This window comes from Bubalus bubalis, chromosome 2 (assembly GCF_019923935.1).
Source record: "Bubalus bubalis isolate 160015118507 breed Murrah chromosome 2, NDDB_SH_1, whole genome shotgun sequence".
NCBI lineage: Eukaryota > Metazoa > Chordata > Mammalia > Artiodactyla > Bovidae > Bubalus > Bubalus bubalis.
In genome coordinates this window covers 116842495-116866937 of record NC_059158.1, presented here as the reverse complement: position 1 = coordinate 116866937, position 24443 = coordinate 116842495, and the positions used below count along the sequence as shown (strand labels likewise).

At 39.3% G+C, this 24443-nt stretch overlaps 1 protein-coding gene across 7 annotated transcripts in view; it reads right to left on the bottom strand.

The window, feature by feature from the left end:
* The window catches only part of NCKAP5 (NCK associated protein 5), a 1209945-nt gene that overhangs the window by 235761 nt on the left and 949741 nt on the right, over positions 1–24443 (bottom strand). For all 7 annotated transcript variants that reach the window (XM_044936196.2, XM_025261907.3, XM_044936194.2 and 4 more), the window contains exons 8-9: positions 13099–13167; positions 4178–4216 (exon numbers count right to left, since the gene is read on the bottom strand). In XM_044936196.2, the coding sequence (XP_044792131.2) occupies positions 4178–4216; positions 13099–13167 (108 nt within the window). The remainder of the gene's footprint in view (positions 1–4177; positions 4217–13098; positions 13168–24443) is intronic.

Below are 24443 nucleotides of genomic sequence, written 5' to 3'. Positions count from 1 at the left end.
AGTGTCTGTCACTCATATCCCTATCTCTTCTAAGAATGCTAATACTTCAGTTAAAAAAAAAGCCATTGCTGTAAAAGATTGTTCACATCTCAGACCAACCAAGGACCTCAACATCAAACACTTAAAGCAGTGAGACAGGTAACATAATTGTATCACTGCATCAGGCCAGTTCTAATCAATGGGAAGTGCTGAGTCTTGTGGCAAACTGAATACTGGAAGCCTTCATCCAAAAGGCATTAGGATTAAAACATTTTTAATCTGAGTGATGGCTAAACAGTTTATGTAATTACAGTAAATTGAGCCTATTATCAAAACTCGTTGACAAGCTCAAGATTAAACGTTCACTAAGGTCCCTGGCAGTTGGGAAATTCTATCATCCAAAAATAAGACTGATTCTGAGAAAGCTTGATTTGGAAAGAGCTCCAATTTCACAGTCATTTTTGACTCCAAGCAAGTTAGATCCTGGATGTCCTTGCTAGCAAGGGCTGGCAATGCTTCCAAAAGTCTTAAGAAATCCACCTGTGACATTGCCCCTTTATTTCTTGCAATCGTATGTGACTAATGATTGGATTTCAACCCATCTGTTGAATTTCACAGTGTTTCCCTGCTTGCTGAACTACAGTGGAGAAAACATTAAGTGACTGAAAGGGATTGTGGAGGCTGAATGGTGCAAAGGATAAAGGCATGGAGTATGAATGCAATAACCCCAGGTTAACATGTGGGCTTTGCTACTTGTAGCAACTGGAACCATGGGGAAATTATCTTCATCGTCCTACTCACAAGACTGTGGTGAAAACCAAATGATTTTGTGCATTTAAAGTGCTAGACGTGGAGTCTGATTCCTTGTAAGTGCGCAGTAAATATAAACAGACTCTAAGGAAACCAGATCCTACACACATCATTGCCAAAAAAGTGGACCCAGATGGCCCAACTGCTCTTTCTACAAGGGAAATACATAGAAGTTGGGAGTTCGTTTAGATTAAAGCTACAAAATTGTGTTCTGCTTCTATCTGGATGGCTGTGTTGCTAGATTTCACCATGTAAGAGTCTTAATTCTTATTGGAAAATTTAAAACATACCATGAATATTTGGTTATTTTAAAGAACATGAAGATAAGACTGAGGTTGTTGATATACTGTAAAATAACTAGAGGGAAAAATGCCTTTCTTCCAACTTTGTGTTAGTGGCAAAAAATAAAAAATTAAAAAAAGAACATAGAAGAGTTAAATTTTCAGTGTGTGTAATTGTCTTAATGAAGACAAAATATATTTCAGACAAAAATATGAGTTTGGCTCAGATTACTGATTGCACTTACAGGCTTGTACCTATGATTTGGAGCCATAATTGGAATTGAGCTGTGTTAAATATTGTCACTTTAACATTATTGATCTAAAGGAGGAACAGTCAGCTCTCTTAAGAAAACCTGTAGATTTTTGAGATAAACTGAATTACTTTACCAGGACATGATATGTATCAATACATTTAACAGAAACTGCTAAATTTATAGAAATAATTTTTTTTTCCTATCAGTACTTAGAAAGGAAATATACTCTGACTTCAAGATACTTATCAGGGCCAATGCACAGTATGCCAGCAAAATAGTTTTTTGGTTGCTGAGGGAGGAACAGAAGTCATGGGAGATTTGCCTTTGTGTCACAACAAATGATATATTCCATAACTGTATGGTTATGACTATAATTTCACCTCAAGGATTTGTGTGTGTGTGTGTGTGTGTGTGTGTGTGTGTGTGTGTGTATGTGTGTGTGTGACTTAGATAATTCACTCAAGATTTCTGTTTTTCACTCTGTATCAGCTACATCACTCTTTGGTTTCTCATCTGCTTTTGGAGTACATCTTATTTCCCATATTGTGCTCTTAATTAAAAAGAAATTTTAGTCTTTTTGTAACAATTTTACAGTCTCTATAAAAACTGGGAGGCGCACGTTTCTGCAGAACATGATTCTTCTGGACTCTCTGAAAGCTCTGGCATCTTTTCCTGCTCACAGCGTCCCTGAGGTATGCTATCTCACAGCAGCACATCTTTTTGTGTCTTACTGCTTAACTGTACCAAGGTAGATTTATCTGTTTACTAGTTATTACTTGAATTTGTGTAGCGACTTTTTTGTGGCTGACCTGAAAGGTCCCATTTTCCTATATATTGTGCCAGATGGTTTTCTTGTCTCTTTTCTGAAGCACCATTAAAAAAGACAGGCATGAGAAGTCTTTCAACAGTTACACGCAGAGCTGCACAGTGCTCCCTGGCATTCCTTACATCTGTAATTAAGTGAGGAGGAACAGGAGGAAAAGCAACTGAGAAATTAAAGCCTTTGAAAGAGAAAAAGTATTCAAATATGCTGTGACAGAAATCATGATTTGTCCTTCAACATACGTTTCTCCCCTTCTGCAACCAGGTGACAATCACTTTTCAACTGGGCACATACCCAGAAGAAAGGCTCCATCACTGGCTTCCTTGGGTGTGGTTGCATAATTAAGGTTTGTAAACAGGGAGGTATGTAAACTTTTAGAAGGCTCTCTTAAAAGATAGCCGGTGTGTGTCTTTTACCCTCTTCCTTTTCTTTGGCTTTCAGTTCCTCCTGATGGCTAAAATATTAATGTGATGACTGGAGGTAGAGCAGCCATTTTGGACCATGAGGTAACTGTGGAAATGGAGGCCACATCCCACAGAATAACAAGATAGAAACCATGATGCCAGTGACCCTACAAACTTTATGCAGCAAAGACATCATGCTGGCTATGTACTCCCCACCTGCAGATTTAGATCTGAGGAGTAAACAACTGATTTAATTTTATGTTACCTGATTTAAGCCACCATTATTTTGGATTTTTGTTATTCACAATTGAATCTACCTCTAACCTAATAAATGTGCTCAAATCTCTCTCTTCATGTAATGTTAATGTAAAATCTGAACCAGTTAAAATTATTTGTACCAGGAAGCATGATATTTTGACAGAAGTAGTCGGGGGAGAAAGTCTAGCAAAACTGTTATCACAATGCCTTTATAGCATGCATTTAAAATAATTATTTAAGTACATTCATGAGAAGTAGCCAAACCCTAAAATTGTTCTCAACTAAAAAAATTTAAATGCCATAAGTGATTTTACTCTCCTAAGTCACATCTGCCTGAACAAGTCACATGTTCCCACATTTTCTTTTAAGAGGATATCTCTATCTCATATAGCAGTAACTCAGAATAAACAAAATAAGAAGGAACTAGAATTCAGCCTCTCAGATAGATCATGGAAAGAGATGCGAAATGTTCAATAAAATTCACCAAACTAGCTAAGTTTGGGCAAACTACCTGCATTTACCCATTCTGCCCCAATAACATGATCTGAAGGCAGAATAAGATGACAACAAAGGAGAAGGTATAAAAATTTCATGCTCAGAGACTAACAATTGTTTTTCCCCTAACTTTATTGAGGAGAAATTCACATATGTAATTGTATATACTTAAAGTGTAAGATGTGATAATTTGATATACATTACATGGTAGAATGATTACCAAGAGCAAAATACTTAACACATCCATCATTACATATAGTTAACTCTCTTAAAAAAAAAAATTGTGGAGAGAAGGCTTACTATCTACTCTCAGCAACTTTCAAGTATTTAGCACCAACATTTGCTTTATCTTTACCACAAAGCTGTTTCTGTGGGAACAGCTCTTCCTTTTCATAGAGTGACCATAAAAGTTCTGGGAGGTGGACACTGCTATCTCTATTTTACAGAAGAGGAATTAAGGTCCAGAGAAGTTAAATAACCTTCCTAACTTCAAAGATCTCTTGCTGAATTTTAGGCCTCTGTTAATGCTGTCCATCAGAGGCTATTCATTTTATAGAGGCCAGAGGAATCCATCAACTTATTTAACGTTTACATTTACTAAATAAAAATGATAGGTTTGCTACTCATCTAGGTAGGCCCATGGAAATCTTTCATCTTCAAAAAGCTTTCTATTACTTTCCCAAGAGTTTAAATTTTATGAATCTATTGGTCATTGATGTTCATATGCCATCTAAAACACATACAATTTTAACCTAACTGAATAAATGAAAAAGTATTGCAGCTATCAATCATAGTTTCCTTTAGTCTGACAATGTGAGTTCCAATCTATTCACGTAAGTACTATGAAAATGATAAAGCCAGAAAGTGACCTACCTTTTGAGTGAGCAGGGCTTGCACAACCTGGTTGGCTACCTTTAAAAAATAAAGAAAAGAGTTGCTGATTATAATAATGAGACCCTATACACACAGACTCTAATTTACCAATAAGTTTCCCAAGGCTAATGAGCTCCTCATCTGGCTCTTTCCTCTACTTCTACAGGATTTGATTCTTTTCATAATAAGCCTATCCTTCTAGGTAATATTTTGCATTTTCCAAAGGTGACCTTGTTGCTAATTAAGATGGTTAGGCTGGAAAGATCATTCACACCTTGACTCTCACATTTCCATATTTGGAAAAATAATATCCTTTCATATGTAAAGTACTTTAAGAAGGCTAAAAAATGATATAGTGCAAAACATGATCCTAATTATCTGTACACAGTTTTACACTGCTGATTTACAATGCCCTTTGCCTCTCCTTCCCATTCTTTTGCTGTGTGACTGTTTCAATGCCTGGAATTACTTGCAATAGAGGTAGGTGGAAAGTGCAGAATAGGGGCAACTCCTTCATTCCTATATAGGCTTTGCTTTCCTCCTCCACATCTTCGTTTATAATATCCTCTGTCATTACTACCTATAAGAGAGTCTGAAAGTTGCTTACTCTATTCTTTATTTTCCCCTTTATCCCCTGATTTTTTTGCCTGGATACACACAAATGCATTTCCCAACCTCCCTTGTCACTGTGTGACAAAATTCTGGCCCAATGAGTTCCAGGCAGTCCATTTTCTTGGACTGATGGATAGGCAGTCTCCTAAAAAAAAGAGGGCCCATCCTTATTCTTTATTTTCCTACCTGGGATATGAAAGTGATGGCTGGAGCTTCAGCAGCCATCTTGAAAATGAAAGTCACATATTAAGTACTTGGGTGTAGAAAAATAGAATGAGCCTTGTCCTGATGATGTATGGAGCTGCACTTTCTATTTCTGAACTTGCATATGAGATAGAAATAAAATATCCACTGTTATGTTGAGTTTCTTCTAATATACAACTAAATAAAATTGTCACTTATTACTAGAACCCTAATTTTCTTCAGGTATCGGGCAGTTTGGGACAGTAGGAAAAGCTGGACCCCTCTTGGCCCTAGGAGGTGAATGGTGAATTGGTGTTGGTAATTTCATTCCCTTTCAGTGACTGGCTTAGGAGTGAGCATGTGGCACAATTCCAGTTAAAGGCCATGTGAAAAATCAGTAACACATTTCTCATATTTCAAGGATCTGGCATTTTCTCTGAAAACTATTCATCTTTCTACATGTATTTATACTAAGATTTCTTTTTCACCTGCAGATTTCAAAAACACTTCACATAGAGTCACTTATTAAACTTCACCACAATCTTAAAGTTATATACCCATATGGCTACTATTGATAAAATTATGGTAGATAGGTGAATTATATGGAATTTTTTAGTCAGTACATACAAATATGGTAAACATTTAGTGTAATAATAGAAACTGACAACAGTAAAGACCAAGTCAGGCTATTTAAATATCCTAAATATTTCTGTTCATTCATTTCTTCCTTCACTTATCCAATATAAATTTGCACAGTATCTATGACTGGGATGTGTTTCTTGGGTTTCAAAAGGAACATAGCTGGTAAGAGGTAGGCAAGAACACAGTTATAAGTGTGATAAACTTGTAATCATCTTGCTAATTCTCATATTCAACCAAAGACTAAAGATCACACTTCTATCTTCTCTTTCTCTTGATAACAAATTAAATTTTTGTTGATACTAAATTGTGTATGCTCATTTCTCTTTTTAGTATACTGGAATAGATTACGGTAAAAATGTTTTCATGGAATTTGCTTCTTGACTCAATATTGACAAAATAGCATATCCTTAATGACAGCTGGCTACCAGTAAGCCTCACTGAAAATTATAATAGAGGCTGTCATCTATTTGTGGTTAGCAGACATTTGCACTGCAAGTAGTAAATGACTAAAATCAGATTACCTATATAATTGATATGTACAAGAGGGAATTCTTTTCCTATCAGAATCCTTTTCAAATTTACATTGCTGACATTAAGTTTAAAAGAAAGGCTTTTTACTGAAACTAACTATAGTTTTGAAGAAAAAGTATTATTAGGTATTTCTTTTAGTCCAGTCCAAGTTAAAGAAGATAGCTAAGAATTACTGTAGACTAAAATAAGTCATTTTCTGTAACTTGTGCTGTTTCTTTTTCTTTTATCACTTTATTTATACACGATCACAATGGTGACAAATGTTACTCAGCCCACACAAATTGACCAATAGCATAATCTTGAAAACCTTTCAGTTTTTAAATGTTCATTCAAATTCATGAGAATTTAAAGTCAAACTACATACCATCTATTTTATTCTTGCAAATTAAAAAAACACACAAAAAACAGAAGAACTATTCATGCTGCTTAAGTCAGAAGCAATGTACCAAACTTAATTTATACCATAAATAATTTAATTCTTTTGTATAGCAACCTTTGGATTTGATTTACATTCTCATAAAACTGCCTAATATCAATATTTTCTTTTCTTCCTCAGAACTGGCCCCTCACTTAAACCAGTCTGTGGAATGGTGGTCACATAAAATAGCTCTCTACATGATTTAACAGGAGTCATAAACGAGTATCTTATCTGTAAAAGCCTGCAGGAGTAAATATGTTATATCTTTGCAATCCAAGTATGTTTGCCCTATAGGCTTACAGACTCGATTTCTGATACAGTTACTTTTGGCATATATTTTGGACAATTGTTTGCTCTACCCGAAAATTGAACAAAGATACACAAATGCATTATTTCTTTACCTACTGACATGGGGTTCTATTACCTGGAAGGGCTCACAGGTTCTTTGCAGAAAAGCAGGCAAGTGATACAAATGCTTTCCTTGGTACTGTCTATAAGGATAGTTTCTTGGGTTTTGTTAGAGGACTTTTAACAGCTAGGCTTCTCAGATGCATGCACAGAACAACTGTTCGGAGCTTGTGCCTGCAACCTCTAATAGTCTCACAAGATGATCCCTGGAAATGGGCCCCTGCCTTCATCATCGCATCCTGCCCTCAGCACTTGGGTTGCAAATAATCACACCCTGGCAGGCCCAGCTAATGAGAACAAATACCTTCCAATGTCAGCTGACAGCTTTCCTCTCCAAATAAAGAAAAAGAAACGAGCAGCTGGGCTGGGTCACAGGAACCCGAGACACACTGAGCAAAGCTGATGGTCCCTAAGCCCCTGGCTTGTTTGACAATTTCCCTTAGGCTCTTTGTGGAAAGCGCCCCCTTTGCATCTAGGAGAGGAACAGGGGTGGGCGGGCACTGTGGTACATCTCTTCTTTCCTCTCCGTAAGAATTCTCTCAGACAAGCCAGCTCCTCTGACACCTGGCTCATCTTTGACCCACATGCATCTTTGTTCTTCCCTCTCAGGTGCAGAGGGATCTCAAAGTGGGTGGGCAGAGGGAGGAGAATAGGGGATGCAGATTTGTCTGTTATTTTATTGCACAACAGCCCCTGAGGCTGAATGAGAAGCCATATCGGGGAGTTCATTCCAGAGGGAGCCAATTCTCACCACATCCAGAAGACAATTGGAGATGGGGTCGAAGGTGGGCGAGGGAGGAACTCAGTGGACACTGTGCTTAAAGTCTTGTCCTCCTGCCTGGTTGCCCTGCTTTCATCCTTTTATGTGCTTTACATGCAAAGCCACTACCTTGTCAGCCAGGTAATTAAAAAACTGGTCACAAAAGCACACATTTTAGAAATTGTGCTTTGGAGAAGTTTTCTCTACTTTTGACCTTGGTTTATTGTAGGAAGACAGCTGGGGGCAAGTACGAGGAGCACCGGTGGAGAATCACAAGAAAAACCCGGGTTCCAATATGGTCCTGTGTTGACCAATCACTGATATGCACAGGGGTGGGAGAGCAACCTAATTTTTCTCATCTGTAATGCAGGAGAACCGTTGGCCTCTGAAGTTGTTGTGAAAAAAGTATGAGATGACAGACATCATCAGAGAAACCACCTTGGACAGTACCTGATGAAAAATACCTGACAAAAATGTTAAATCTGAATCTGGTCGCTCAAACTTCAGGAAGTAAAACATATTTTCAGGTAAGCATTTAAGGAAGGATGGTTTGAGAAGAAGCCCTTTCATTTGTAAAGGGATGAAGTCTGTGTGTGTGTATTTGTGTGTAAAATACATGTATAAATAAAAATCACTAAGCATCTACATTATTTATTTATTCTGTAAAAAGAAACCCTGTAAGATCCTGGGAGTGGGAGAAATTCAACTAAATATGTATGCGGAATTCCAGCAAAAACTAATTTGGAAATTAATTTGCTGCTCATAATCTCCATTCGTTCATTTAGTTATTCAATAAATATGCATTGAGTGACCTAGTCTGGGCCAAGGATTGTGCTGAATATTTGAAAAATATTGTTAACGAGAACAAAAGTACTGCTAATGGTGGTTAGAGTCTAGAGCAGGCACAAGAATGATCCGTTCATGAAACGGACATGAAATGGACATTTGAAGCATGTGAGAGCCATAAGCAACATCATGTTCCATCTATGTTTGTCAAGACATTGATTTTAAAGATGACTTAGGTCCCACATGTGGTAGATGATTCAGCAATCCAGTCTTGGCATATGCCATAGGAATAAGAAAAGTAAAAACTGTTCTTAATCTACTTCTGCCTTTAGTTAGTCTTGCTTTAAAAGAAATTCTGCTGCTTTTTTTTTCCTTTTTTCTTGAACCACACTCATAGGTCTGGTTTTCCCTGTCCTTGTGCTCTGAAGTGTAGAGTGTGGAAAAGTCAAAGAAGAACTCAAATACTCTGGTAACCTGGTTAACTATGAACTCTGGTCTAACTCTAATGGCCTGATTGGGGAGGCAGGTTCTCCAACTTCTGTGTTTGGTGGCTTCACCTGGGAAGCTTCTTCAAATTGCCAGTTCTCTCACCCCTCATTCTGTTAAGAGTAGTTGAGTGAAGTCTAAGAATCAAATTTTTAACAATTGAGACACCTCGTAGTGATGCAGAAGGGGTCTGGAGAAATAATTTGAGAAACACTGGGCTAGGGTTTATTTTTTGCTCAGACACTGTTAGGAACTTGGAAATAACTTTAAATTTCTGCATGGGTTCACCTGGCTCTTCTATCATCATACCCAGTTCGGTGGAGCTTTCATCCTCTTATAGATGCCTTCTGAAAATGCTCTCTAAAACACACATTCAGAGACGTAAGGGTAGTGGTTCTTAATCTTGGCTGAATATTATAAACCCCCGGAGTGCTTTAAAAAATTCTAATACTCAGGCTCTGATCTAGAGCAGAATCAGGTCAGAATCTCTGGGGACAGCCAGCTGTTCTTTCAAAGCTCTGCAGTAAGTCCAATGTGCTGGTAAGAGTGAGAATCACTCACCTTTCTAGATCTGACTTCATCTGCAAGATGTCCTTTCAGTTTTGCCCTCTTTACCTCCTGCCCACCATTCCTCCTGATCTTTGGTGACTGTGCTGTCTGTTCTCCAAGTCCCCAGTGCGGCCCATTTCCTCTGTGAGTTTCCCTCACCTCCTTCCTCTGGGATTAACCATCTCCCTCACTTATCCTGCTAGGCTGGGGGCACCCTGAGATCCCAGAGCCTGGGCAAGGTTCATATCTTACAAAGGTTTGGAGGGCACAGCTGAATCTATCCAAATGTAAGACATTAGTGTGAGGAAGTTGTATGTGTCATTACACTTCTCTACTTGGGAATAAACTGGTCTTAAAGGAACTGGCCAAGGCGATACTGAGAATAAACACTTCACCGCTTGCCAGTGAACTGTTCAACAGCTGGACACAGAAGCTAGATGCAAACATGAAAACCTCTAGTCCCTTCCCTCACAATCAAGAGCGGTCGTGGGTTTTGCTTTTGTATTGCAAGGTGAGGAGATGAGGGGTTGGGTGGCAGGAGAGGTGATGATGAAGTGACACAGTGTGTGCATGTATGTGTGTGTGTGTGTGTGTGTGTGTGTGTGTGTATCTATGGATGCATGTCTGTTCCTTCTGAATAAACACACCCTTTTTTTAGGGAATCAGAGGGAATCTCTGACCCCCAAGTACTTTCCCCAAATCCTCAATATGTTCTTCATTTCTCAAAAAATAACAATCAGTGCAAAAGGGACTGAGAAACACTTCAAATTTACATTTTATCCACCTGTGTATACTTTATGAAACCCACCAGCAAGGAAATAACTTAACATGAGGCCTTACCTTGTTAGTTTGTTTAATTAGTACAGAAAGCCTGGAAAAGAATTTCCAGTTGGCATTATTACTACATTCAACTACCCCTTTGAGAGTGTTCTCTTGCAATACATAGAAATGGATTGTCTCCCCTCGTGCAATTAGTTACAAAACAACTGGCATGTGTAATCAGGGGCCAGGATTCATGAATACAAAACATTTGTACTGCTCAGAGGTGGTTCTTTGTTACAAATCACCTCTTTGGCAACAGTTAATTTCTGCAATTAAGAAGGGAGAAATTCTCCCTCTGAAAATTCTGTCTTCAGTGGAAACTTTATACTAAATGATTCTGTGGGTGAAAACTTTGGTTCTGCCAGTCACATTCTAATGAAACCTTTGGGATGCAGGCATAGGGGACATATAGAAAACAGACCCTGAGTTTCCATAAATAAATGCTGGGAGTTTTTTGACTGATGAGGAAGGATGATTTATGGGGAAACTGTGACAAATTAAGTTTATGTGGTATGATTCATATAAATTTGACTTCTGAATAGGGATTCTCATTGGAAATTCCTGTGCAGGAGGTTAAGGTAGTACTTTGCTGATCAATACATATGACCCAAGGGCAGTATTTGTTCCTTTAAATATCCTTGGATCTATTTGGAATTTCTTGCCCTCAACTTTGATTGGACCAACAGCCTGGGGAACAGAGGTGAGAGGGGCTGAACTGGCCTCACTAGACATGAGTCATCACTCCCGCTTTTATGTCAACTTATTTGAGTGATTCTTTTAACTCTGGACATTGTAAAGATTACTCTGAGTCCTTTCAAGTTTTGACAGGGCAGAGGGACTGCAAACACCATTTTGTTTGAGTAACTAATACATATAGCTGGAAAAGTGTTGGTCACTCAGTTGTGTCTGACTCTTTGTGATCCTGTGGACTGTAGCCCAGTAGGCTCCTCTGTCTGTGGGATTCCCAGGCGAGAATACTAGAGTGGATTGCCATGCCCTGCTTCAGGGGATCTTCCTGACTCAGGGATCGAACCTGGGTCTCCTGCAATGCAGGTAGATTTTTTTACCATCGGAGCCACCAGGAAAGCCCCATATGGCTGGAGCTATGAGACAATTAAAATATTAAATAACTAAACAACTTTCTAGGGACTGTTTGAAGGTTCTTCGACAAGTGACTGTGAAGCAAAGTGGTGTGTGTTATGAGGATAATGGCTCTTGGTTTGCAGGGTTCAGCAGGGTCATCTGGAGATCTTGCTGATACAGAGATCATAGCCAGGCCCACCTCCACTCCCAGAGTCTCTTATTCTCTATGGCTGGGGCTTAAGAATTTGCGTTTCTGGGGCTTCCCTTAGAGTCTGTACCCTAGAATAAGAGAAGCCCTTGTGCTACAAGAAAGAAGCCTCAGAGCTGTAGCTAGAGAAAGCCTACCTGCTGCAACAAAAACCCAGCTCAGCCAAAATAAATTTTAAAACTTAAATTAAAAAAAGAAACAATTTGCATTTCTAACAAGTTCCCAGAGGAGGCTGATGTTGCCAGTTCAGGGATCACATTACAAGAACCACTGGTATAGGAAAATATCAAGCACATGTGGAACTCTGTGAGGAAACACCATTTCTAATTTCGAGGGAGAAGAGAAGTATATGGCAGAGGTGACTATGCCACATCTGGGCTTTTAAATTGTGTTCTTTGTCATTTACTCCATCACCTTCATGGACGGGGTAGGGAAGGGGTAAGGAAGTTCAAGAGTATTTGTTGGAAAAAGTTTCCCAACTGATAGTGAGGAGGAAAAGACTGAATCCAGTTTCCATTGCTCAGGAAGTGGAATGTGACTAAACACAATTTTTCTAATTTTCTTGAAATCTCTGTCAGCTCTATCATAACAACTATTAAACTGAATCTTCTAGAAGGATATATGCAAGTTTTAGGGTATTGGGCAGATGACTGGAAGAGTCATCCCATTAAATGAATCACTCCAATTACCAACCAACCCCAGACAAGAGCTGGTCAGGGAGGTCGCTGGCAAGCCCTGGCAAGGTGACACAGGAAGGATGGATGGTGCACTCCCTGCCAGGTGTGAGAGGATGACTGAGAAGAGAATGAGGGCCCTGCATACCTTTCAATTTTCCTTCCCCTCTCAGGAATCTGAGACACCTGCCATCTTTGTCTTCACCTCTCCATTATCACCAAATCATATTTCTTAAGTTGGCTCATGCTCGTGGCTCTGTCTCCTTCCATTCTGCTCAAATTTTCTTCCTCACTTCCCTTTGTCTTCTTGGCTTGTTCTCAATCTACCGATATTTTCCCTCTGGCTGCCAACTGTGAACACCGTCCCCACCCACTCTATCAAGGATTTTGCTTTTATTCAGAAATGGCATCCAAATGGAGACGATGCAGTGTGCCCCGAGGCACCTTTTCTCATTCACAGGCTGGGATCACACTTACTGGACAGGAGGAATTTATCATACAGTGAAGCATCTCACAACCTATGCCCCGAGAATATTAAACAATAACCAAAACGAATTTGTAGACGCCTGTATAAGGATATAGGAAGGGAGAGGGAGGGGACGGACTGACCTTCCTTATCCATACTCCTTGCTTACAACCTCCCCTTCAAGGACTAAATGCTAATGTTTGTTTGGGACTGGTAATAGACATATATTAAGATCTGACCAAGGAACCCTAAATAGTCCAGCCTCTTATCCAGAACCTCTCCATTCCCCTTACCTCATCAAGACATCTCTCATACTGTTCCCTTTGATTTTCATTTTCCAAAGCCAATGCTGAATTCTCTGCCTGCAGTAAAGACACAAAAATAATACAAATAAATCAATGAAATGTTGCGTTACGTGACAACTTCTTCAATACGGTTACTAAATATATCTCCTCAGGATCCAAAACAATCTTGTAGAAGAATCTTTGACGAGTTTGCTCTAAGTACTATTATAAATCTCTCAGGGATGACTTCTGTCTTCTCTCTCACAAAAAGGCATCAGGGCTTAAAGAAATGCAAAACTTGGTATTCTGAACAGGTAGAAAATCAAATCATGGCCTGATGTGAAAGTGTTCTGTAAAAAAGATGACAATGTTTATTTCATTCTATGAAAATGTAAATGGAAGAAATGCCTTAATCTACTTCATTAAAACCTGTCATAGATTCATAACCTGATATTTGTTTAGGTCACAGAAGAGAATCTCAGGTAAATTCATGAAAGTATAATTCCAAAGGCAGACTAAACATGTTGTTTTCCTGGTTAATCAATGACTTTTGAACATGAGACTACAATGAGAAATTCAAGAACTGAACTACACTTGAGTCCCTCCCTTCTCCCCTTGCCTTCTTTTTTTTTTTTTTTTTCCTGTTTGCAGTTTACATACATGCCCTTGCCTTCTTAAAAGTACTGCTTTCCTGCTCCTCAGAGCCTTGTAGGTACCTGAATGCTAAATAAGGTACTATAGGATCCTAGGTTGAATATGGTTACCAGGTTACTAGCAAAATAACAAAGGAACAAAAACACTCAGTGAAGCATAGAGTGGTGGCAAGAGAACTGCCTTCTGCGTCTGGTGACGTGGGTTCACTCCCGCCACTGCTGACCCTGGCCTGAATCCTAAACTGTGTAGTTAACCTGTCCCACGGCTGCCATAACCACTGTCTCAATCCCCTAAGGCAACCTTGCTTCTCTCCCCTTCAGGACAGCCCTCCTTGACATTTAGAAATGGGGATACAGATCTCAAAATCATTTTTTTCAAAACTTTAGTATGATTTTTAGGAGGTATTGGTACATAGATCCACATTTTCTATTTAGATTCTTTCCACCAGGCTTTAAAAAACTTCTTATTTGGAAGTAATTTCAAACTTGCAGATGATGTTCAAGTGGCAGATTCATTTTGATATTTGGCAAAACTAATACAGTTATGTAAAGTTTAAAAATAAAATAAAATTAAAAAAAAAAAAAAGAATAGTATGATGAACTGCCATATACCCTTTCCTCAGATTCAACAATTTTGCCAGATTTTCTGTATCATTTTCTTCTCTTTCAATTTTTTCTTCCTGAAACTCTTTATCCCTAACTACTTCTGTATATATTTTCCAATAATGAAGACAATCAGAGTATAGTTTTCAAAATCAGGAAATACAATGTTGATTAATATAGCACCCAGTCTCTTCTATAGTCCTTATTCCATTCATCCATTGTCCCAATAATGTCATTAGGGCAAATTTTTTTTTTCCAACCCAGAATCATATCCAGGATCAGGCACTGCATGTGTTTAGCATTCATCCAAGAGCATGTAATCTGGAAGAGTTGTCTTTCATGATTTCTTCCTTCTATTTTTTTTTTTTAATAGTAACAGATAATTACATTGTGGAATGTCACTTAATTTAGGTTTCTTTCAAGTTTCCTTCTGCAAACTTGGAAATAATGGAACAGAAATGATACTGCATCCTTCTTAGTGCATCATATCAGGCTCCTGTATGTCTATCTGTCCCATATTTGGATATGTTAACTTTGATCATTTGGTTAAGGTTCAGTTCAGTTTGGTTCAATTCAGTCACTCAGTCATATCCGACTCTTTGTGACCCCATGAATTGCAGCACACCAGGCCTCCCTGTCCCTCACCAACTCCCGGAGTTCACTCAAATTCATGTCCATCGAGTCGGTGATGCCATCTAGTCATCTCATCCTCTGCCATCCCCTTCTCCTCCTGCCCCCAATCCCTCCCAGCATCAGGGTCTTTTCCAATGAGTCAACTCTTTGCATGAGGTGGCCAAAGTATTGGAGTTTCATCTTCAGCATCATTCCTTCCAAAGAACACCCAGGACTGATCTCCTTCAGAATGGACTGGTTGGATCTCCTTGCAGTCCAAGGCACTCTCAAGAGTCTTCTCCAACACCACAGTTCAAAAGCATCAATTCTTCGGCACTCAGCTTTCTTCACAGTCCAATTCTCACATCCATATATGACCACTGGAAAAACCATAGCCTTGACTAGACATACCTTTGTTGGTAAAGTAATATCTCTGCTTTTCAATATACTATCTTGGTTAAGGTGGGGTCTACCAAATCTCTCCACTATAAATGTACTATCTTTCTATTTTTAATTAATAAGTAAACTGGGGGTAGTTACTTAGAGACTGAAAACTCCTATTCCACATCAAACTTTTATCTATTTATTTTAGTAACCATCAATGAATCTTGGCCTAATCAATAATTATTTTGGCTGAGAATGATGCTTTCTATCATTATTCTACCTACATTTATGAGTTTGCATGATATTATAAGGAAGTGTTTTTCCTATTTATTTATCAGTATGAATACATGGATTCTTTTATTATTCATAGGATTATAAGTCTTTAAGTATTTATTTTGATGCTCAAATGTTCTAAGCTTTGGGAAGGTGACTCTCTTTAAGTTGTGCTCTTTGATATACTCCCTTCATTTTTAAGCCACATTCTTGCTTTTTTGGCAAATGGAAATGTCCCATATCCATTTTGCTTGTCTGTTGTCCCATCCTTGAAATCAGCCATTTTTCATAGGAATCCTGCTTATTTTTAGTGGGGCAATGATATTTGGAAACTAAAATCTGGATATTAATGCGTGCCAATTACCAGTGAGGAATCCTTGCTTTTAGTTCTTTTAAGTGGAAGGATTTCTTCTTCTTTCTCTTCCTCTTACCCTCCCTCTCTTCCTAGACACACACACACACACACACACTCACTTCCTCCTTGTTCTTCCCTTTTCATATTTGTATCTCCATTTTTTAGAAAGAGCGTATGGGCTGCTGACATCATTATATTAACTCATTTCTTCAATTCCACAGTGCGTGCAAAATAGTCACACTACAAAAAATAATACTGACATATATACACTACTATGTATAAAATAAATAACCAATGAGAACCTACTATAAAGCACAGGAAACCCTACTCAGTGCTGTGTGGTGACCTAAATGGGAAGGAAATACAAAAAAGAGGGGATGTATATATACGTATGACTGATTCTCTTTGCTGTATAGCAAGAAACATAACAGTATAAAGCAACTGCACTCCACTAAATATTAATAAAAAAAATAGTACCAAGAAGAATTCATAATTTCTTTTCCCTTTAGAATGCAGAGATATAGTAAAAAATTCTGCGTCTAAAAGATACTAAAAGATGTACCCATCTGGATGCAGAGTTCCAAAGAATAGAAAGGAGAGCTAAGAAAGCCTTCCTAAGTGAAAAATGCGAAGAAATAGAGGAAAACAACAGAATGGGAAAGACTAGCGATCTCTTCAAGAAAATCACAGCTACCAAGGGAACATTTCATGCAAAGATGGACTCAATAAAGGACAGAAACGGTATGGATCTAGCAGAAGCAGAAGATATTAAGAAGAGGTGGCAACAATACACAGAAGAACTGTACAAGAAAGATCTTCACGACCCAGATAACCACAATGGTGTGATCACTCACCTAGAGCCAGACATCCTGTAGTGTGAAGTCAAGTGGGTAGTAGTAGAGGTGATGGAATTCCAGTTGAGCTGTTTCAAATCCTAAAAGATGATGCTGTGAAATTGTTGCCCTCAATATGCCAGCAAATTTGGAAAACACAGCAGTGGCCACAGGACTGGAAAAGGTCAGTTTTCATTCCAATCCCAAAGAAAGGCAATGCCAAAGAATGTTCAAACTACCGGACAACTACACTCATCTCACATGACAACAAAGTAACGCTCAAAATTCTCCAAGTCAGGCTTCAACAGTACATGAACTGTCAACTTCCAGGTGTTTAAGCTAGATTTAGAAAAGGCAGAGGAACCAGAGATCAAATTCCAATATCTGTTGGATCATCAAAAATGCAAGAGAGTTCCAGAAAAACATCTACTTCTGCTTTACTGACTACGCCAAAGCCTTTGACTATATCGATCATAACGAACTGTGGAAAATTCTTAAAGAGAAGGGAATAGCAGTCCATCTTACCTGCCTCCTGAGAAATCTGTACGCAGGTCAAGAAGCAACAGTTAGAACCAGACATGGAACAAAGGCCTAGTTCCAATTTGGGAAAGGAGTACATCAACACTGTATATTGTCACCCTGCTTATTGAACTTAATATGCAGAGTACATCATGTGAAATGCTGGGCTGGATGAAGCACAAGCTGGAATCAAGATTGCCAGGAGAAATATCAATAAACCCATATATGCAGATGACACCACCCATATGGCAGAAAGTGAAGAACTAAAAAGCCTCTTGATGAAAGTGAAAGAGGCTAGTGAAGAAGTTGGCTTAAAACTCAACATTCAAAAAACAAAGATCACGGCATCCAGTTCCATCATGTCATGGCAAATAGATGGGGAAACAATGGAAACAGTGAGAGACTTTATTTTCTTAGGCTCCAAAATCACTGCAGATGGTGACTGCAGCCATGAAATTAAAAGATGCTTGCTCCTTGGAAGAAAAGCTATGACCAACCTAGACAGCATATCAAAAAGCAGAGACAGTCCTTTTATGATAAAGGTCCATCTAGTCAAAGCTATGACTTTTCCAGTAGTCATGAATGGATGTGAGAGTTGGACTATAAAGAAAGTTGAGTGCCAAAGAATTGATGCTCTTGAACTGTGGTGTTGGAGAAGACTCTTGAGAGTGCCTTGGACTGCAAGGAGATCCAACCAGTCAATCCTAAAGGAAATCAGTCCTGAATATTTATTGGAAGGACTGATGTTGAAGCTGAAACTCCAATACTTTGGCTACCTGATGCCAAGAAATGACTCACTGGAAAAGACCCCGATGCTGGGAAAGATTGAAGGCAGGAGGAGAAGGGGACGACAGAGGATGAGATGGTTGGATGGCATCACTTACTCAATGGACATGAGTTTGAGCAAGCTCTGGGAGTGGGCGATGGACAGGGAAGCCTGGAGTGCTGCAGTCCATGGTGTCACAAAGAGTTGGACATGACTGAGCGACTGAATTGAAAAGATACTAGATTGGCTCTTCCCCCACCTCCCACTGTAGGGTGGTTATGCTCTTAATTTGAAAATGTATTTTTAAATTCAGTTAATTTGTTTCTGATGGCATTCAAATTTAATTTCTCATCTTCTTGTTGCTTTCGTGTTATTTTTTGAATATGAAAAACATGAACATGATTCCAAAAGTCAAAGTACCTTAAAAACAGCAAAGTGTTGTTTCCTTTCCTATCTCTTTGATACCACCCATCCACCTCTTACAGGTCCTCTCATTGCTCCCTCTGTTGCTACCATCTAGTTACAATTCCGTGCCCTGCCTCTTCTTATTACACATGCAACAATCAACAGTCCTTGCCTCATTCCTTTTCCCAACCAGCTCTCCGGCACATTCTTTCTGCTTTATCAGAGTCTATCACTTTCACACACTATTCCTCCAGCCTTGCACTATATACCCTTGTTTTAGCCTCTTTACCGGATGATGATGGAGGAGGCTGGTCTATTTCCATAGCATCTTGAAATTTTCCCTCATCTTTTCCCCTTCACATTCACATCTCCAAACAGTACATTTTCTCTTCGCCCTCTTCTCCCTAGATCACTGTCTTGCTGAGATGGGCACCCTAGGTTGTGCACACTTTTAAGGCCTGTCCAATAGCCAGTACTGAGATCTGAGCTTGTGGTGTCAGGTCATCTCATTCTGGGAGTGCTTTCCTTGTACCCTGCGCCACCATCCTGCCCTGGGACACCAGGCTTGCTGAAGTTAGTGCTGTGGGTATTTGGCGTTTATTTTACTATGTACTGCAACTGAAGTTCTAGTGTTCCGTTTTCTGGAACACAGAAGGTGTGGGTTCTGTGTGGTTTTATCAGTGCTTTGAAGATTTGAATGTTGTTGGGATTTTGGGGGGCAGATGTATGAAAATTTTAGACTTACATCCATTTGTTACATAACAAGCAAAGCCAGTGGTGTGACTGAACTAGGATGGGGCACAAAAGTTTAAGAAAACTGACAGGAAACAGGCCGTTTCAAGGTGCTCTTGCCACTGTCAGATCATTTCGACCTAGTCATCTTTCAAGTCCAAGGATTCAAACCTCTGTTTCTTCTTCAACTTTCAATTCTAATACTTGGCTTTGACCTTTTTCCTCTGAGTTTGAATCCCTGTTTTAGTAATCCTCTCCCAACACTCCTGTCCCTCAGGTGGGATCCTGACATGGTCTTTCCATTCTCATCATGGACAGACATCTGCCACCCAGCCCAAACCTTCTACCCTTATGCTGAACATCTGTTTGGATTTTTAAGTACTGGTTATCCCAGATGGTTCCATCATTTCATTCCCCACTCAAAGGAAAAGGAAACTTTTTCCTGACTTAATCTTTCCTTCAGGGTTCGCTCTGCTTTGGCCTGTCACACTAAACCCCTTTTGGCCTGCAGCTGGTACACACTCTCGGCTCCCTGCCCAGCCCAGAAGAGAGAGGGCCAATTCCACCCCCTTCTAGTTTGCCTGGCAATACCATGTTGTGTAACCTTCAACAAGTCATTGAACCCTCCTGGGGATTACAGTTCTTTAGCAGTTAATGAGTGAAGGGGACAAACTAGCCCATCTATACAGCCCATCTACAAAGTGACTTCAGGTTCAAATATTTGGATACCATGAATCACAGAGAAACTGCTAGAATTTCCATCTTATAAGGTAACTGCTTTCTTTGGAGAAATTTAGTTTTCCTGGGCTCTGCTGGTTTTATTTAGTAAACAGCAGCACAAAGGATGATAGGGAGAGATAAAGGAGAGAACAGCAACGCCGGCTGACATTACTTTCACTTGAAAAATCTTGGGAAAAAATGTGTAAGGAAATAAAATTGAAAACAGAATGTGTATGGGATGTCTAATATTGCTTCTGCCCACAATATCACATTGCAATAACACTCCAATCGATCCATTCAGATAATTACCGTCATTACACCATTTACATTAGTTGCCTCACGTTTACTGCTCTGACAATCTATTGCAGGCAAGGAAATTAAATACCTAAAGGGTGCTGGGGAAGACACAGCAGCCACATTTATGGTTAATGCATTCAGTTACAGAGACCACTTTAATTAATGTAATCCTACATATCCCAGGGGACGATGGAGATATTAACAATTATGCCAATGAAGTTAAAATAATCTTAAACTCATGATTTTCTTTAATCCATTTGTATTTATTAGAAATTCAGGATTAACCTGTTACCAACACAAGACAACAGGGGAAAAAACAGGAAAAGAAAAAAGAAAACTTAATTAAATGTGATTTAAAGAGACAGCGTCTGTTTATAGGGCAGGGATAGGAGAGGATAAGGCGGAGAGAGAAAGAGAAAATGTTGGTGTCACTACTGAGAATTAAAGAATGATGACATGGGTTTTGTCACTTTAAATAAGTATGTTATTAAAGCAGTGTTCTCAGAGGATGTCATTAAAGTGTTCAATTAAATGTAACAGTGGGTTTTAGGGTTCAGCTCTGTCTTGCACAACGATGATCAAAACCTTGTGCAAGGCTTAGTCCCTGATTTAGAGGATTTCCTGCTCTATGCTGTTTCCTCATGACTCCAAATTACAGGGATCTAAATGTTTCTGATTTCATCCCTAATGTCCTAAAATATCTTTATAAAATTGAAGAGCTACATAGAGTAAATCTATATTGTTTTGGTTTACTGTGGAAAATGGGCATGAATTAATATATGGTTTTTAAAAAAATTTTAATTGAAGTATAGTTGATTTACAATGTTGAGTTAATGCATGTTTATTATTAATATTGGAGAAGGAAATGGTAACCCACTCCAGTATTCTTGCCTGGGAAATTCCATGAACAGAGGAGCCTGGTGGGCTATAGTCCCGGGAGTCACAAAGAGTCAGACAGGACTGAGCAACTAACACAGCAATATCAATATATGTTTTAAAGAAACTATGTTTCTTAGAGGCCCTGCTCTGTTAACAGACATGCTGGCCAGAGTTTACAAATGACTAAGTGGACCCATGTTTCTAAAGGGCTGCTCTACATTAATCCTCTAAGTGCTTATTATGTTTAAATCTCTCTACACTATAAATGCACTTAATCCATCTGCTATGGTTGAATGTTTGTGTCCTCCCCAAATCCTTATGGTCCCAGTGCCCAGTGAGATACTATGGGGTGGGGCCTTTGGAAGGAGAGTAGGTCAGGAGGTTGGAGTCCCCATGAAGGGGATTATAGTCCTCATAAAGGAGGCTCTGAAGTTTGCCAACCCCCCTTCCTCCTGTGAGGACAGAGTGAGAAGGTGCTAACTATGGCTGTGAAGCAAGAGGAGGACCCTGACTAAAACTTGACCATTGCTGGGGCATTGGTCTTGGACTTCCCAGACTCTGGAAATGAGAAAAATAAATCTCTGTTATTTATAAACTACTCAGTCTGTGGTATTTTGTTACTGCAGCCTGAACAGACTAAGACAGTATCCTTTTCCACAGACCAAAAGGTAGAATAATTCTGCTTAAAAAATGTTCCTCTGCATAAAATAACAACTCTACTGCAGGATTTTCACCTCTTATACTCTGTGCCCACTCATCTATACAAACATACATTTCCCACTAGATAGTATGTACTATCTCTCAGGTCAGTCCCAGTCCCTGTTCATCTCATGAAGTCCAAGTTCTCATTCCCCAGGCTATGCCTTTGGTTCCACTGTTTTAGATGGGATATGTTTCACTTGCTCATTGGCTTTTCTAAATTCTACTCATTTTTTTGTGCTCCGGCTAAGATATGAACCTAAAAACTTAAATGGGGCATATATTTAAATTTTAAAGTAATTTCAGATGTTAGAAAAGGTTTTGAGAATACCACAAAGAATTCTTCCATACCTTTTACTCAGACTCCTCAAAGGTTAGTTTTTACCACCCTTGCTTTACCACTTGTTTTGTGGAGAAAGGAAGAATGTGGAAAGAGAAAGATGTTCTCTGAAGGGGAAAAAGAACAGGAAAGAGAAAAAACTCCAATTCACAATTGTTAAAAGGGCCGCATCCCCATGGTTTCCCTTCTGTAACAGCTGGTCTTTTTCAGAATGACATCTTCCCAGCTTGCAAAAAACCCTTTAATTCAGCAAAGTCCAACAGGTCAGAATAAGGTCAGGAAAAGGGTATTTTTTGAAAATTGTGGTTAGGTCCCAAGTGGGAAAGCACTCTTTTATGATCGCATCCCTGAAGCAGAGTCCTGTGGCACTCCAGTTACATACCCCAATTGCCCATTAAAGCACCATCCTAACAACCTCACTTCAGATTCAGCCTTCCAAGCAAAACAGAGATGCCCTAAATATCCTTAATTACACTGTAATCTGTTTACTTTGAAAACTATCTGAGGAGAAAGCACCATGGTAGTGGCTAAATGTGCCATCAAGCAGGCCATCCAAGTGTTCACATTTTCATCGAGTAGAGCAGTAGGAAGCCTGAATACAGAGGACACCAAGAACTGGACCTGGATATCACATCTCCTTCCTTTTATCTTCATCTTAAAAACATTTGGAATTTCAGGATCATTCATCTCATCATGTCCAGTCACTGTGGTGGTCATGTTGGTGTGGGTGGCCAGCAAAAGGGTCTTTTCCACTGACAGTAATTTTTTTGCAGCACCATGGGGCACAAGGGATCCTAGTTCCCCGACCAGAGGTCAAAACTGTACCCCTGGCATTTGAAGCACAGAGTCTTAACCATTGGACAACCAGCGAAGTTCCCCACTTACTGTATTTAAGAGCTGCAGTCTCCATACCTGGGCAATGTCTAGGGCTGCTGTGCATCACGGAGATAAATTTTGTCACTTTAGAAAATCTCAGGAAATATTTACAAGCTCTGTCCTCCCACCACAGGAATAAGATGTGAATTCCTAGAAGACTTAGGAGGAATCTCAGTGCTCATATACCACAGACACACAGCCAAAATGTCCTTACTCTTGCACTAAACTAGCCTGATGGATCCCAGGAACTCAAGGCCCAGCCCAAGGCATTGGAGACCTAAATTCAAATAAAAATAGCATCCATGTCTCAAGGAGTTCAGCGTCCCAAGCAATGATAACATGTTATGCAAGACATGTCTGCAGGCCTGACTAGAAAACACTTTGCGATGAAACCTCTATGTATTTGCAGAATTTAAATCCTTGGATGGGGCTTTAGACCAGGATGACTTGGTATGATTGTGAGATCTAGGATTGCTTGTTAGATCCCTAGGGTTTGGATTCAGTGTAATTAGGACAGTGCTGAGAATGTGTATCTCTAACAAGTTTCCAGATGATGCTGATACTGCTGGTCTGAGGGCCACACTTGGAGAACCAGTGACCTGGGGAATCAGCTTCAGAATGAAGACAGTCATCAGCCACTGCCTCCCCCTGGCTATACCACCTGCCTTTAACTGTGCAGGAGTTTCTTAATGTTTGTCTGCAGTTGAGGATGGTCATCATGTTTGTCTTCTCCATCAGGAAGTCTTCATGAGTCTCTTGAGGTGTAACAGGTGCTCTTCTTTACTTCCACAACGTGCCATCTACAGATTCTGAGTAGAACACCTACCATAATGATTTTCACTATATACAGAAAAAAACACCATACAATCTTGTACTTCACTTTCTCTGTTTATGAGTCTGTCTCTCTTCTCCTAGATCAGTGATTTTCACTGGGGAGAAATGGCCCCTGAGAGGGCATTTCTGTGTGTGTGTGTGTGCATCTATGTGTAGAAGAGATAAAAATGTGTGTGATTCAGAAAAATATTATTTGATATTACATATCTGGAAAATAATAAAAGTTAATGTTTTCATAATACAAACAAAAAAAGCTTGATAATTTTATTTCCTATGGGGATATACAGGAAAGATCCATGTACAGATTTCATATGTAGGAATGAGAAGAATCTATCATCCTAGGAGGAAAGTATGCGATTCTAAAGGGACGTCCCAACATGCTTTGTTAATCTCCTTTTTTATTTTTTTAAATAACGGAACCAGGCCTGACTTTTGAAGTCAAATGTTTATTTGGATCTTGATGCTACCTCCAGCTTCCCATCACTTCTAGCAAGTCACCTGGACTCTTTGACTCTGTCTCCTCCTTGATAAACAGGAGTGACAGTAAATCCCCACCACTCTTCTAGGGATGAAT